Source organism: Gavialis gangeticus, unplaced genomic scaffold (assembly GCF_001723915.1).
Source record: "Gavialis gangeticus isolate Ggan-Ray unplaced genomic scaffold, GavGan_comp1, whole genome shotgun sequence".
Classification (NCBI taxonomy): domain Eukaryota; kingdom Metazoa; phylum Chordata; order Crocodylia; family Gavialidae; genus Gavialis; species Gavialis gangeticus.
Window position 1 is genome coordinate 84,128,263 of NW_017729022.1, and position 15,836 is coordinate 84,144,098.

General features: G+C 43.4%; 1 protein-coding gene across 6 annotated transcripts in view; it reads left to right on the forward strand.

Moving 5' to 3' along the window:
- Positions 1-15,836, forward strand: part of ERC1 (ELKS/RAB6-interacting/CAST family member 1) — a 539,371-nt gene that overhangs the window by 135,372 nt on the left and 388,163 nt on the right. For all 6 annotated transcript variants that reach the window (XM_019515532.1, XM_019515527.1, XM_019515529.1 and 3 more), the window contains exon 3: positions 10,647-10,721. In XM_019515532.1, the coding sequence (XP_019371077.1) occupies positions 10,647-10,721 (75 nt within the window). The remainder of the gene's footprint in view (positions 1-10,646; positions 10,722-15,836) is intronic.

Here is a 15,836-nt window from a genome sequence, read left to right on the forward strand (position 1 = left end):
CCCCCCCCATGCTCGGCGGTGAACCTGGAAGTGGATCAGAAGTACTTTTGGTCTACTTCCGGGCTTACTGCCAAGCACGCTGGGGACCCCCCCATGCTCCTGTGGGACACTCTATCCGCCCCACCATCTCAGCATTCACAGGCCACCTGGTACCTTGAGGTATGTAGAAAAAACATATAAAGCTATATCTGTGTCTGAATTATTGAATCTTTCCAAGTCTCTCCGAATCGATTCGGAGAGTTCTGATTCGATTTGGAGATTCGGCCACCGAATTGGGCCAAATCTCCACTGAATTGAATCGGTGACCAAACATTTGCACAACCCTAATAGCTGTGTATCAGCTACTCTACAGTTACCAGCACTGACTTGCTTTAATTTAATCATTTGCTCGTATGCACAGTACCTTTCCACTGGCTGCTGGTGGATTGCATAAGAATTATTTTATACAGAAGACCAAACAGAAGTGGTGGAATGTCATGCTTCTCAAAATTTTTCATCTCTTAATCAAATAGGGCTCTCTTTAAAGTGGCTTTTTGCAATTTACTTAGCACATGAAAAATGAATTTGAGGTCTGGTTCTTCAGGAAAAAAACAATGATCACTCATGCCGTGAAGTGGTTAGTAAAAAATGCTTTGTCTAAGCAGAGAGATTTAAAGACTATTACAGCCAGAACGGACACTTATGATCAGCTAGTCTGTCCTTCTGTAGAACACAAAACACAGGACTTCCCTCAATTAATTCTTGTTTGGGGGAAAAAATATTTAAAAAAGTCTCAAGTCAATTTAAAAATTACCCATTTGGAAAATTTTGGCCACGGGAGGTGGGGGGAGCCATGGTATAAATGCTAAAGCCAAAGAAGATTATGATGTTCATTTAGTTAAAGAACCTTCCATTTTTATTTCTTTTGTCTGGAGGTGAGATTTGTATAAAAAATGCAGGAGGATCTCTGAATCTTTCATGTTGTTGGCAGGAGACTGAGAGGCATAAGTATCACCGGAAAGCAGATACTTGTATTCCTCCTGTATGTATTTATTTTTTTACCACTTTTCCGTTAACTTGTGTGTTCATTCACTCCACACCAAAACCTCTTCTTTGGAAGTTCTTTTACTGAAACCTTGTCAGCACTTAGAATTTGCATCCATGGAGCAAACAAACCCTGAATCAGACTGCCTTTATTCCAAAACACATCTTGCTGTGATGTGAGAAAACCAGGTGGACTTGCCACATTCGGTTATGTGTTGGTGCAATGTGGTTTAGAGCTCTGCTGCTTCAGCATGTGGGAAACATTCGATTTTTCTGTTGATGTGCGAACACGATCTGTGCTTTAACCCACACTACAGCTGCCTATCCTTTAATAAAAAATATTGTCTAATTTTATTATTTCTTCCTGAGTTTCATATACTATTAAAGTAAACTCAGCAGCTTGAGAACAGTGACGTTTTAAACATTTTAATAAATATTTTGCTTGCAGCCCGTACAGTGGCAAAGGGGCAACGTTTTGGACAATGTCAATGATAAACTGCCATACAGCATGCAGAAACATTCACACTGGAAAGGACTGGCTTTAACTATACATGTTATTTCTGTCAAGGGAAGTTTAGAAAGATACAAATAGAGATGAGAATGGGCCTGTGGTGTCCAGCTTATAATGTTTTCCCAAGTTTGGTATTCTAAATTGTGGTTCTTTATAGCAAATAGTACTAAGAAGGAAATACTTATTTAACTGTGAATTGAAATTTTGTTCCCTGAGCTTCATCCTGCCATTTATAAACTGAAATCTTTGAATCTATGCCCATTACTGTATAATAGGAGAAGGGTTGATTCTTCTCAAGAACTTCCCACTGCTTTATCTGTAGCCATCCCTAAGAAGTGCTCCTATTTGAGTTAAGGAAAGCTTTAAGCAGCTTTTACTATTACAACACCACAGCAACTCTCCCACCTGCTTTACTGCAAAAAGACAGAAGAAAGAAGTTTGTTGCCTGCTTTGCTAGGTATTCCTCTAAGTTAGGCGTGGGCAAAATACAGCCTGCAGGCTCGATCTGGTCTGCCAGGCACTTTCATCTGGTCTGTGGTGCCCACCAACAAATTGTACCTCGTCCAGCCCTGGTGCCCATGTATACACACACCGGCAAAATTAGTGGTGCACAGATAAAAATTTTTGGGACCAATACCAATAGCTGATTTTTAAGGAGGCATATTGGCCAATACCGGTCTGATTTCTGATACATAGCCTGGCAGCATGAAGAGCTGTCTCTGGCTGGTAAATCTGTTGTGGTGGGAAGGGGGGGGGGGCAGATCGAGGCCCCTGCAGTGGGGCTGGGGCTGGGGCAAGTGCTGCTCAGCCAGGGTAGGACATGGGACAGAACCGTGGCTTACCTGGGGGGCATGGGGAGAGGGGGCAGCTCCTGTTGCCCCCCATGCCTCTCAGTGTGGATACAGCATGTACCCCTGGATCTGTGCAAGATGAAGAGGCTGGGGCTGTGCAGGGCTTTTCCCAGCAGGGCTGGGGCCAGGCTGCACTCAGGGCACGTGGCAGAGGCACTGGGAGAGGGCTACGGGGGATGGGGGCTGCAGCCACCCCAAAATTTGCTGTAGCTCCCCCCCAAACCTTCTCCCAGTGCCTCTGCAACCCTCCCCAAGCACAACCCTGCGTAGCGCCTGCCCAACCCCAGCCCCACTCCCTCCTGCACCGCAGGGGTCTTGGTCTGCCCCCTGACACCCCTTCCCTTCCCCCTCCCCTTCTACCACAACAGACTTACCAGCTGCATGCAGCTCTCCAAGCTGCTGAGCTGTGCTCCTCACTGCCTATGTGCTGCGCTGTGGCTGCGTGACATGCAGCGCTGGCCAGAGCCACGCGCCACCTGTTACCAGTGCCTGTGCTAGCCACCGACACCCCGAGCACCCCTGCCTGCTGCTTTGCCATGGGAGGAGTGTGCAGGGGGCTCCCCCCACCCCCTAACCCTCCCTCACACTGCACAAACGCCACGTACTCATACCCTGCCCCTACAACTCCCCACATATACACACCCCAAACATACCCTATTGCCCCCTCAAACATACAATCACCCCCCACCCCCCACACTTTCCCCACACAATATAACAGACTAAGAATTTATTTGAGTTATTATGCAATCACCTCCATATACAGTATGCAAACACAAACCATGACAAAAATATTTTTTTGTAATAAAATTAAGATATAGTAGGCATTTAATTTTTAGTGTATGATTTGATTTTTTTCTTCTGGTTTGAAAATGGTAGCCACCCTTCCCAAAACGAGTATTTCTGGGGGACAGGGGGAGGGACTTCCAGTGGCAAAGGTCAGGAGTTAGGAGTGGGACTTCAGTCCCAAGGTAGCAACCAGGGGGTAGAGGCAGTTGTCAAGGGGTGGGGATACCTATGTGGCCCTTGAAAGCTCACAAAAAGAGTCACAAAATGCTTAGAAGCAGGAGTAGAAGTGGATGTCGTTTTCTTAGACTTTAGCAAGGCCTTCGATATGGTGTTGCATCCTATTCTCATAAATAAATTAAGAGGCTGTGACACGTGTTTACATGGTCCAGTAGGTGGCAAATTGGCAGAGTGGTCGCACCCAGAGAGTGGTAGTAGACAGGTTGGTATCGACCTGGAAGGATGTGGGTAGTGGGGTCCCACAGGGTTTGGTCCTTGGACCTATACTCTTCAATATCTTCGTCAGTGACTTTGATGTAGGTGTGAAGTGTACTCTGTCCAAGTTTGCGGATGATACTAAATTGTGGGGTGGAGTGCACGCTTCAGAGGGTAGGGAACGATTGCAGGCAGACCTGGACAGGTTAGAAAAGTGTACACAATAGGATGCAGTACAACAAGGACAAGTGCAGAGTGCTGCACCTAGGGCACAAAAATATCCAGCACACCTACCAGCTGGGAAGTCACCCTCAGCAGCACAGAAGCGGAAAGGGATCTCAGAGTCATAGTGAACTCCAAGATAAATATGAGTTGTCAGTGTGATGAAATCAGCAAAGCTAACTGCACTTTATCATGCATCAGCAGATGCATGACAAATAGATCCAAGGAGGTGATACTTACCCTCTATGCGGCATTGGTCAGGCTGCAGTTGGAGTACTGTGTCCAGCTTTGGACGCTGTACTTCAAAAAGGATATTGATAGACTCGAGAGGGTCCAGAGCAGGGCCACTAATATGGTTAGGGGCTTACAGGACAAGCCTTATGAGGAGAGACTGAAGGACCTGGACTTCTTCAGCCTCTGCAAGAGAAGGCTGAGAGGTGATCTTGTGACCACCTACAAATTCATTACGGGGATTGTCATGGAGTGGGGTGCAGGAGCGGCCGTGATCTCGCTAGCGCCCCCTGCTGTGCCAAGTAGGTGATCCAGCACCCTCTTTATCGCCCACCACATCTTGTTGGTATATATAGTTTTACATGGGAGGCTGCCTTACGATCCCCTTGGACACAGTGCTCTGTTTATACTGCCCCCCCATACCAGATGGGGTGACTTGGTGCAACTCCAGCCGTATGGGCTATGCGTGCCTCCAACCTCCCCTTTAGCACTCCCCAAGCCTTGCAGATGTACCAGATGTTATCTGGTCAGTTTCCTGTATGCGCCCTGCTTGGCGCCCCGGGCTTGTCACGCAACCGGCGCCCATTTAGCCGTTAGCCTTCTCAGGCTTACTAATAGTACTCTTCCCAGTTCGGTTCAGGCGGCCTGAGCCTTACCTGGCCCCTTTGACTCTTCGGGGTTCCCACTTCTGTGGAGCTCCTCAGAGAGACTCTTTTCAACTCGCACCCCTCCTGGGGTTCCTATCAATAATAGGCACCCACTCCGGGGCTTCTCTCTATACGTGCCCTCACCGGGGCTTCCCTCCGCCCTCTCTGGGGCTTGTCCTGCGCTTCTCGCGCTCTCGCCCTCTCTGGGGCTTGTCCCACGCCCTCGCCCTCTCTGGGCTAAATACTGCCCCACACAGGCTGGGGTCAGAACCCCAAACACAGTACTCTCTGCTGCACTGGGAGCACCCCCCACCTCACTGGGGAGGTCCTAATGAGGCCTCCTCCTTCCCCTTATAGCCTCACCCGGTCCTCCAGAGTAACAAGAACTCAACAGAACCATAAGCCCACCGGCTGTAACACAAAATAAGCCTCCTGGCTATAACATATGATCTAGCCCCACCTGGCTCTCTTGCAAGGCCTCCCGGTCAAGGTCCCCTTCACCCCATACCATGTTACAACAGCTTGGGCGAACAGGCCGCTCTACTCTGCTAGGCTTGGCTCTGCTGCAGGGTTCCTGCTCCTCAGGCTGCCAGAAGGGAACTGCCAGCTAGGCGGCGGCCTGGCCTGCTTATAAAGGCCAGGCCCTGCCCCCTTTTTGATCACCTGACCCATGCAGTTGCCCCAGCAACCGGCACCTGAGCTTCCCTTATTCCTTCTCAGGCACAGGGCACCTGAGTGACCTTGTGACAGGGATGCAGCAAGGGATCAGAGATGTTCTGTTTACCAGGGTGCCTCTTGGGGTAGTAGGGAACAATGGTTACAGACTGACAGCAGATTTAGGCTAGATATCAGGAAATACTTCTTCACAGTAAAGGTGGCCAAAATTTGGAATGGGCTTCCAAGGGAGGTGGTGCTCTCCTACCTTGGGGAGCTTTAAGAGAAGGCTGGCTAGGCATCTGGCTGGGGTCATCTGACCCCAGCACTCTTTCATGCCCAGGCAGGGGGTTGGACTCTGTGATCTGTTGAGGTCCCTTCTCACCCTAGCATCTATGACTATGAAAAAGGATTCTTCATGTAATTCCATGAACAAGCAGTCAGGACTCATAGTAAAAGTGATATCTTTTATTAAACCAACTAGATTTTTGCAAAAAAAAATCTTTAATTGCAAGCTTTTGGGCATAAACACCCTTCATCAGGCATCAGAGAAAAGATTAAATTGCAATTAAAGAATTTTTTTTTGGTTGCAAAAACCTAGTTGGTCTAATAAAAGGTATCACCTCTACTATGCTTCTGGATTGCTTTTTCCTCTAAACCAATATGGCTACAACCTGGATACCCAATTCCATGAACAAAGAATTCTTAGTTTAAATGTAGTCTCTAGAAACTCAAACATCTTTTGTTTAGGCTTAAGGTATTATTTTTTAAACAAATGGTGTGTGTTTCCATTTTCCTATTGTTGGCTGTTTCATTTACAACATTTCCTTGTAAAAAAGTTTGTCTGTTTTCCTTCTAAAAATCCACAAAATAAAGAGTCAGTCAAAAATCTTCCAAATCAACAAACCCTTTTCAGTTACTATATAATTCCATGAATTCAATCATTCCATCAGTTGTTATAAATGTACACTTGCTGGATTAGTTAGGCAACCTCACTAGAACTTCATATCTCTGTCATATTGAAAATGGTGGGGATTTGTTCCCTTTTTTTCCTCCTAATACAGAACAAACTTCATTATCTGAAGTTTGGCTAGAATGATATAGTTGGACATCGTCCTGCTTTGAACAGGGGGTCGGATGAAATGACTTTGAGGTCCCTTCCAACCCTATTGTTCTATGATTCTATGTCAGTAGAAGATTGGGTAGATTTAGCAAATGGAAGTTTAGACAACTGAAAAAGTTTTTCCTTGTTACAAATGTTGGGTACATGACCTGATTTCAGATAAGTTAGGTCAATGATTCTCAACCAGGATGTGACAGCACCTTTGCGTGCCTTGAGATCCTTTCAAGGCTGCCATGAGGTGCCATGCAACATTAGTACTGCTAGGTATGCAAACATGATTCATAAGGTAAAATCAGAGATTTCAAATGGGAATCCATAGTGTTAAAAACAGCCATGACCTGTTGTGGTTTTTCTGAGATCCTTGTAATAGAAGAATTACTCTATTAGTTGAATGAAATCTAAGCACTGACATTTTCCAAAGGGTGCCTTGAGCCTGAGGAGGTTGAGAACCACTGATTTAGGTTATACTTTCCATTGTCCTGTCACTGTCACACACGCATTAAACCTTTAACTAACTTACCTTCCCCAGTGGGACTACAAGTAAATTAAGACTTGCAAGTGCCTTCTGTTAGGGAAAGTTGCAACGCTGCCTGTTCAATTTTTGAGCATCAGGTTGTATTCTGGGGTTCGTATTCTTACTCTCTTACTCTGCTCTCCCTGAACTAATTGGTAAAATGATTGCATGCTTCTGAAAATCCTTTCTTAGTGTCCACTCCTATTCTGTTCTCTTGTAAAATTGTTTCCCTAACAGTCACAAGATAGGAACTCCATTAATGAGTATTTTATTTTTTTTCTAAAGGTGTATTGTATTGTGTTACAGAGACAGCACAGAAAGCTTTTGCTGACTTCAGTTGCACTTGCTCAGTGCTTCTGCAAATTAGGCTCCATGGTTCAGACAAGGGAAATTGTACCTCTAAAAAATGAGGAATGCATAATTGGTGGCTCATTAGAATTTTGATTTGGAAATTGAGTATTCTCTAGGAATTGTGTGGTATAGATTGGGATACTGCAAAGTTCTCATGTGTGACATTCACCTCCTTTTGTCATAACTTGAAATGTCCTCATGGTTTTCAGAATTTAAAAATATACACATATGCAAAATGTCAAAGCAAAGCAAAACCCAAGTCTTTCATCTATTGTGCATTACCAGTTGCCACAGTAGTATTTCTGCTGCTTGAGCTAAAAGATTTTTCTTCTCCTCCTGCCAGTTTATGTACAACCATTTATGTTCCATGAAGTAGCTGTAGAAAGTATTCATAACATGCTGAGAATAGTGTAATATCCATGTCATCCCCATTTTACAGATGGCGTTTTCAAGGACAAAGGTATAACAGGTCTTCACTGAGAGACAATTTAGCTAACCCCTTTGTATTTAAGTGTGATATAATAGAGCTGTGATCTGCTACCTGCTTGTGTAACCTGAAATAGTTCAGAAGTGCATGTAAAACTCCTGTTTTTGTCTATTATTGTTATTATTATTAGTTGCTGTATTTTATAGTATTTTACACTGATAATTCATAATACTTAATAACAAAAAATATTGTTTTTCTAGGGATTTTGTTGTCCTGCACTATGGTACTATTGCCAAAGGGGTGGGTGCCTTCCAGATTCTGTCTTTCTATTTTGCTAAGCAGCAGTGGGACTAAGCATTTTCTTCCTAAGGTGCTTAGTGAGATAGATGCTGCCGCATGGGAAGAGAGCCTTGGCTTTAGACTCGTTATGGTTTTTGGCATGCTGTCAGAATTAAGCACTAATCACACAATGCAGAGATGGGATACAGTTATTTGGCTTATAAGTTATCCAAGTCAGAATGGAATGATATAGGATGGGCAAAATGCATCTCTGTAAATGTAGGGCATTATCTTTGCTAAAAAACAAAACTTTGCTGCAAATGGGCTTCTCAAAAAGAGTTGCAAAAAGATTTTATAATGGAAAGTTTTGTGCCTCTTAATGAGCAAGAATAGTGCGGGAATTCTCTGCGAGATGTCCTGTGTGTATTCCGTCATCTCTCTCTCTCTGTCACTATGGTGGGGTTTTTCTAGTTTTGCAGCTTCAGGGAAGGGACTCTTTGCACATTAGTGAAGTTTCTAATACACAGTGATAACTACTGAAACAGAAATAATATCTTGTACAATACACATGTTTGGCAGAATCTTTTTGGCAGTCCCTTTCTTTCAGTGCGTACTCTCTCTCTCTCTTATTGCTTATTTTTCTTTTGTTAAGAGCTGCTGCCTTTTTCCTTGCATTACTTTAGGGGAAAAAAAGACTGTGTGCCAGGAGCAGTTAAGCATGTCAGTTTTATATTTAGGGGAAATTTATATAACTCAAAACAGGATACTTTCCATTAAGGTGTCCACACAAGTGTGAAGAATTCTCCTCAGTGCTATTCCCTTTTTTCATACATTTTTAAATTAGGAAAGTCCGAGAGAAGCAACCATATTTTTAATGCTGAGGTCAGCGGAAGCCTGTTCACTTTGTCCCCTATTAAAAATGAACTGGTTGTAAAAAATGGTGACTTTCAACTTCAGAGGGTATTGTTAAAGATGTAGATTTCAGTCTTTTGTTTTAGACAACTTTTATTAGGTGCCATTCAATAGAGGTTTCTGGAATTTAGATTGATATTGTTGTTCAGCTTCTGTCCTCACTGAAACATTGAACATGGGCTTGTTGATTTCATGTCTGGAAGTACCGTGTTTACTGTGAGAGTTTTTCTGGCATAAACTTGCCAGCATTCTCCAAATAAAAAATAATCTAAACTGGAAGTTGGGTTCTGAATATAGCATCTGTTTCCAACTGCATGCATCTTTTTTACTGTTCACAGGACTAAACTTATGTAAACAGGTGTAAAGAGTCGAGAGTCAGGGTAGTCTAATCTCTAGTAGTCTCGAGTAGTCTGGGAGACACATTTGACTGCTAGGCTGTATTCTGAGAGACTCCCATTGTGGCCTTTGTCAAATCACTTCACCGTTCTGCTTCGTTCTACCCTAACAGCACTATAATGCTGGTTACCTACCTCATATTTAATTAATGTTTGCAGTCTTTTGAAAGCAGAGTATGAATCAATCTTGCAAATGTATTTTGTTCATTTATTTAGCAAGGAAGCTTTTTATCAGCAAGTAAAATCTTTCATCACCATCCTTGTGGAAGATGTGGTTGAATACATTTTTTTCTCTGATGTAGTAAATGTTCTTCATTCTTTCAAGGTTATAAATATCTTCATTAAGTTAATTAACATCTCATTTTTAATTGTGTGCACAAAGATGCAGTAAACTATAGGATTTCCCAAGGGTTTTGATGTCTATGTTTCTCTCATTTTATTTAATATTGTAGTGTGTGACACAACAGCGGTACCTACATTTAACACAGAACCCTGTGGATGATTCATTCTTCAAGATCAGTATAGAGAAAACACACTAGTCAAGATCTGCTTTTCCCCCTAATTGTTTTTTTTTTATCCTGTAGCAGTTTGGAAAGGGCTTAGAGCAGTTCATCTCTTTGCCATTTTATATTCTATAGGCAGCTCCCTGGAGCATGCTAGCAGAATGACTACATGCCCTTTTCATAGCTACAGAAATATCACACAGGCATTTGTCATCCTCCCCATGGCATACTGTAAACCTCTGGAGCACCTTAACCATCCCTTCATGTTTTTTCAGCCACCCTTGCAGCCTCTGTGGAGGCAGGTTTTCATCCCAGGTAACCAAGTTGTTGCTACTCTGGGGTAGAAAATGTGCGAAGCAGCTTTATCAGCACAGATGCTCCCAATAGCTTGTTAAACACAGAATAGATTATTGTTGTGGTTTTTTTAAATTAATCCTCCCAAACATAAAATATTTCTATGCTTCACAAGAACTGAGTTACCTTTAAACATTCGATGGCTTGCTCACTGGCCAGGTAGCAGGAATTTTGATTGGCTTCAATTGTATCAACTGAACAGTTTGCTGTGGATTGGTAGGTGTTCAAAGATCAGGTTTTCTGTATGTTTGTAAATGAGCTCATGTTCTGTCCAGTAGGCTGTAGCCTGTCATTTCTCTAATATGTTAGATCACACTAAACAAAATTCAGACGATGGCTGCATCAGAAGGCAGAGGTACTATTCTGTTTTATTAGAAGGCTACAATAACTTGGCTTGGTGTTAACTCTTTGCTTGTTTTCTTTTGGTGCAGGAGATACATCGTCGGTTTGAAAATGCTCCGGACTCTGCCAAGACAAAAGCTCTGCAAACTGTTATTGAGATGAAGGTAAGAGATACCATATTGCAAAAAAGAAGATTCTGTTCTCTGGTACAAAGTGAGCAGATGGAATTTGGCACTGAAAATCTGAGATGCTGTATGAGATACAGTGCCTGTTCCAGTATTTTTAATTAAAAAATTCTTGGAGATTTTTCATTGTAGTTTTATTGTGGTGGTTTGTGCCATGACAGATGTCTACTTTGTCTGCCTCTACTGGGTTTTATGGTTTCCAGTCAATTAGCCAAGTTTTTGTTACATTCTGAGGATGAGAATGATGAAATAAATGGGTGTCTTAATGACGGTAGTGGACATTCTTTCCCTCTACAGTATTTTCTCTTCCCAGAATATAGTGGCTTGTTGACAAGCAGTGGTGGCCACCAAAGGGTTGAGAATTGCCTGTGTAAAGCAATACTGTGCAACACGGAGGTTGGAATAAAAAGAATTTGAGAAAACAACAGTGGTGTTGTTGTTTACGAGCCTTATGCCCATGTTTGTAACATAATAATAATAATCATCTCTTGCACAAATCATATATATATACACACACACACGCACACACATACAGTATATGTGTGTTAACTATAAGCCAGATATAATTTTTGTCAAGAGAAAAGGGTGCTGTGTGTTTCAATGGAAATGGAGGCTCATGCTTCTTCACAGAAGTGAATGGAAAGCCTGTGTGTTTGATATCTAGACAAATTCATGGATGATGACAAATCCATGGATGATAGACATATTAAAAGCTTTCAAAGAGAACTGTTGGAGATGTTTTCTCTGGCATTGCTAAACCGATACAAGTGAATCAGGGATGGATCACTTTAGATATAGCCAGTGCAACAGTCTCCCTCTATATCACTGATTCCAACCAGGAGATAATGCCACCCTGGGGTGCCTGGAGATTCTTTTGAGGGGGCTGGGGGTGTGCCACACAATGTTTGCACTGTTAGGTGTGTAAACATGATTCACAAGATAAATCCAGAGATTTTAATAGAAATCAATAGTTTCATAGATTTCGTAGATGTTAGGGCTGGAAGGGACCTCAAAGATCATCAAGGCCAGCTCACTGCCCCAGGGGCAGGAAGTCAGCTGGGGTCATAGGATCCCAGCAAGATAAGCATCCAAGTGTTTCTTGAATGAGTCCAGAGTAGGTGCCTGCACCACTTCTGGAGGGAGTCTATTCCAGGTCTTGGGGGTTCGAACAGTAAAGAAATTTTTCCTTAAGTCCAGCCTAAAACAGTCTTAGAGGAGTTTATTGGTCCTTGTTTTTCCTTGGGGTGCTCTGGTGAACAGACGTTCTCTCAGATCTTGATGTACCCCCTTATATACTTATGAGCAGCCACCAGGTCCTCCCTGAGCCTGTGCCTTTCCAGGCTGAAGAGTCCCATGGCTCTCAGCCTCTTCATAAGGCCTGTCCTCTGATCCTGCCCTCTGATCTTGTGCGTGGCTCTCCTCTGGGCTCTCTCAAGCTTCTTGACATCCTTCTTGAATTGTGGAGCCCAGAATTGGATGCAGCACTCCAGCTGCGGCCTCACCAAGGCCGAGTACAGCGGGAGGATGACATCCTGAGATTTACTTAAGAAACATCTATGGATGCAAGCCAGAGTTTGGTTTGCTTTGCCAGCTGCAACATCGCATTGGTGGCTCATGTTCATCTTGTGGTCAGTCATGACCCCTAAGTCTCTTTTGGCCATGGTGCTAGCAAGTGTACCACTGGTGGGCCTATAAGCATGCTGTGGAGGTTTTTTCCCTGAGATGGAGTACCTTACATTTATCAATATTGAACGTCATCAGATTTGTATCTGCCCACTTACTAAGTTTATCCAAGTCAGCCTGGGTCACTAGCCTGTCCTCAGGTGTGGACGCTATGCCCCAAAGTTTAGTGTCATTGGTGAGGTTAGCCAGCGTGCTTCTGACACCAATGTCCACATCATTGTTAGTTGTAGTCTTCCAGAGTTTTTTGCAACAAAAGAACTGCTATATTATTTTTATATAATAAAAAAAAGAGAGAGAACTAACAGCTGGCATTTTCCAGGTCATTCCAAGTAAGTTTCCAAGACCCAGGGGTGCCTTAGATCTAAAAAGATTGAGAACCACTGCTCTGAACCATCCACTTCTGCCACTGTTGGAGACAGGATTCTGGGTGAGATGGACCATTGGTTTGACCCGGTGTGGCACTTTTTATGTTCTTATGTTCTTACATGTAAGCAAAGAACACAATGTTAGGAGATATTCTAAGTTATGTCATGGCATCAAGTATGACAAATCTACAGGGAAGTTGTGTGGAGACAAACTGAGTGAATTAAAATGGTCTTTGAAAAAGCAACAATCCATTTTCACACAGGCACATCCTACAAGTAAGTGTTGGAATAGTGATTGTTAGCTGTGTCCTTTTCCAAGAAGCAGCTGCTGTTTCAAAGCCCTTTTGCTGAGGTGGAGTTCCTAAAGAAAGAAATGATGAAGGCTGCAGACATTGTGTGCCCACAGAAGTGACAAATTTATGCAAAAAGGAGCCTCTCAGGAAACATAGCAGACAACAAAATCTGATTTTGGAAAAGGCATGTGCTTCTTTTTCACTAGCTATTGAAGAAAGCAAAAATGTGAATGATTTTGCACAGCTAGTTGTGTTTGTTCAGGTTGTCAATCAAGAAATGAATGTGACAGATGGGTTTTTGAAGTTAGCACCAACTAAAGGAAAGGACCTTTTCAACAGATGACCACAGCTTTGGACAAATTAGATGTGGACTGGAGAAGGGAACTGAGTGTTGCAACAGGCAGGACTTGTTCCATGTTGGGAAGTAACACAGGATTTGGGGGAAAACTCAAGAGTAAGGGGCAGAGTATCTAGACCGGGGCGGGCAGTAATTTTGGGCAGAGGGCTGCTTACTGAGTTTTCGCAAGCCGCTGAGGTCCACATGACAAGCAGCCCAGGGCAGATTAATATTAATTTTCTAAATTTTTTAGGGGCCCTGCAGGCCGGATAGAATGGCCTGGCAGGCCACATCTGGCCCCCAGAACGCATTTTGCCTACCCCTGTTCTAGACCATGAGTTCTGTGTTTTTCATTGAATTCCACATCAGGAAGCTCTCTCTGCCAAAACTCTGAGTATGGCTCACAGGGCTGTTAGCCATTGAAGAAAGGTTACTTTCAGCATGGACTGCTGTATTATGCTGAAGCGCACTCACTGAATTGTAGGGCTGTCTTAATGTGCTTCCTTAAACAGTGACGTAAGATTGAAGTATTTATGAGAAAGAAAGAGAAACCTGCAGCTGAACTTCAAGATGAAGAATTATTACAGGATCTTGCCTTCTTGATGAACACAGTCAGGCATCACAGTACTCTAAACTCAAAAATGCATGGTCAGAACTAGCTTATGACTGTGTTTTATGCCTTTGAAATGAACCTCTCATTGGGACAAATAGCTCTGTGCAGTGTAGAACATTTTTCCACCTTGAATCCACTGCTACTTGCCACTGGGATTGAAGGTGGTAAGGGCCTGGAGAAATATGTGGTCAATATTTCAGGCACAAATTCCAGAACAGGCACAAATTCCAGAACAGGTTCTCTGATTTTTGGAGCCACGAAGCAGAATTAAGACTTTTCAGCACCCCATTCCCTGTTTGTCCAGAATATGCCCATCAGTAGCTGCAAGTGGAACTCAGAGATCTTCATTGGAACACTACACCGAAAAATAAATTCTCAAAAGTTAGGATTCACAAACCTGGGAGAAAACTATCCAGCAATAAAATCCTTCACATCAAGGGTGTTTTCCATGTTCACAAGAAAATGCGCATGCATACAGATCTTCTCATGTATGGACATTAACAATCAAAGCTGTGCTCAAGACGCAGTGAAAAGCACTTGAATGTCGTCCTGAAAGTGGCTCTGCAACTGTTGTTAGGACTAAACATACAGGAAATAATTGCAGCCAAGAGGTGCCAGGTGTCCAGGAACAGTACTAGCAGTATGTAAGACGTTAATTTGTGCAAAATATTTTTTTGTTTTGCTTTAAATTCACCTTACATTCTCTTCATTTTCCTAATAAGCTCTGTAGCAAATACTTTTTCAAAACAAACTGATTTTTTCACACATTTGGATACTTGTTTGTAACAATTTTTTATACAACCAAAAATTTAAAAAATGGTCTATGCTGAAAACATAGGCTTGTCACAAACATAGACTGAGCTTACTGAGTTAATAACGAATTTGGTGAAAAATTTAGGATGTGGCCTGAAAGTACCTGCAAAGCAGGGAATATGACTTGCTCACTAATGTGGGTTTAACATCCATGAGTAGAGGGATGGCTGCTTTAGTGGATGCAGTTTGGAAAATGAATAATCACGTACATTATTAAGCATAACATTCTGGGCTCTGTGTACATCAGTTCCCACTCTTCCTAACACTTGAGAGTTCCATGGAAACAATGCATTGAGCAGTTTGGAAAACTTCCATTTATTCTCTTAAATCGAAAAGAATATGAAATATATTGTTTACCTGTTTGCTTTTTCTAACAATGTAAAAAAGTATCTGAAATGATCTGTGAATGGCTGACTATAGGTTTGCATCCCCTACAGCAGGGGTGTCAAACTCAGCTGGCCCCGAGGGCTAGATGAATGGTGTAGGGCTGGTCCGTGGGCTAGACCAGGCCCATGCCTTTCTCCTCCTGCCCCCCACATGCCTGACCCAGTGTATGTGGAACTTACCCGTCTGGGATGCCAGCCCAAGTGGGCTGTGTGGGTGGTGCAGCCCAGGAGCTGTCTCCAGGAAGATGCCCAGTTGGTGCAGCCTGTGGTCTGGCCTGAGCAAGTGGTGTAGTTGGTGCAGCCCCAGGCCTAGATCTCAGCAAGCACTGCAGTCAGCACAGCCCAGGACTGGCCCCAGTGGGCAGCACAGTCTACAATCCAGCCCTAGTGAACACTGCAGATGGCATGACCTGGGATCAGCCCCAGTGAGTAATGTAACCAAGAATTTGTCCCCAGTGAGCACTGCATGTGGTGCATCCTGGGTCCGGCCCCAGCAAGCACCACATGCCCTGGGCACTGTATGTAGGTCATAGATTCATAGATTAAGGGTTGGAAGGGACCTAGTAGATCTTCTAGCCTGACCCCCCGCCAGGGCGGGAGAACA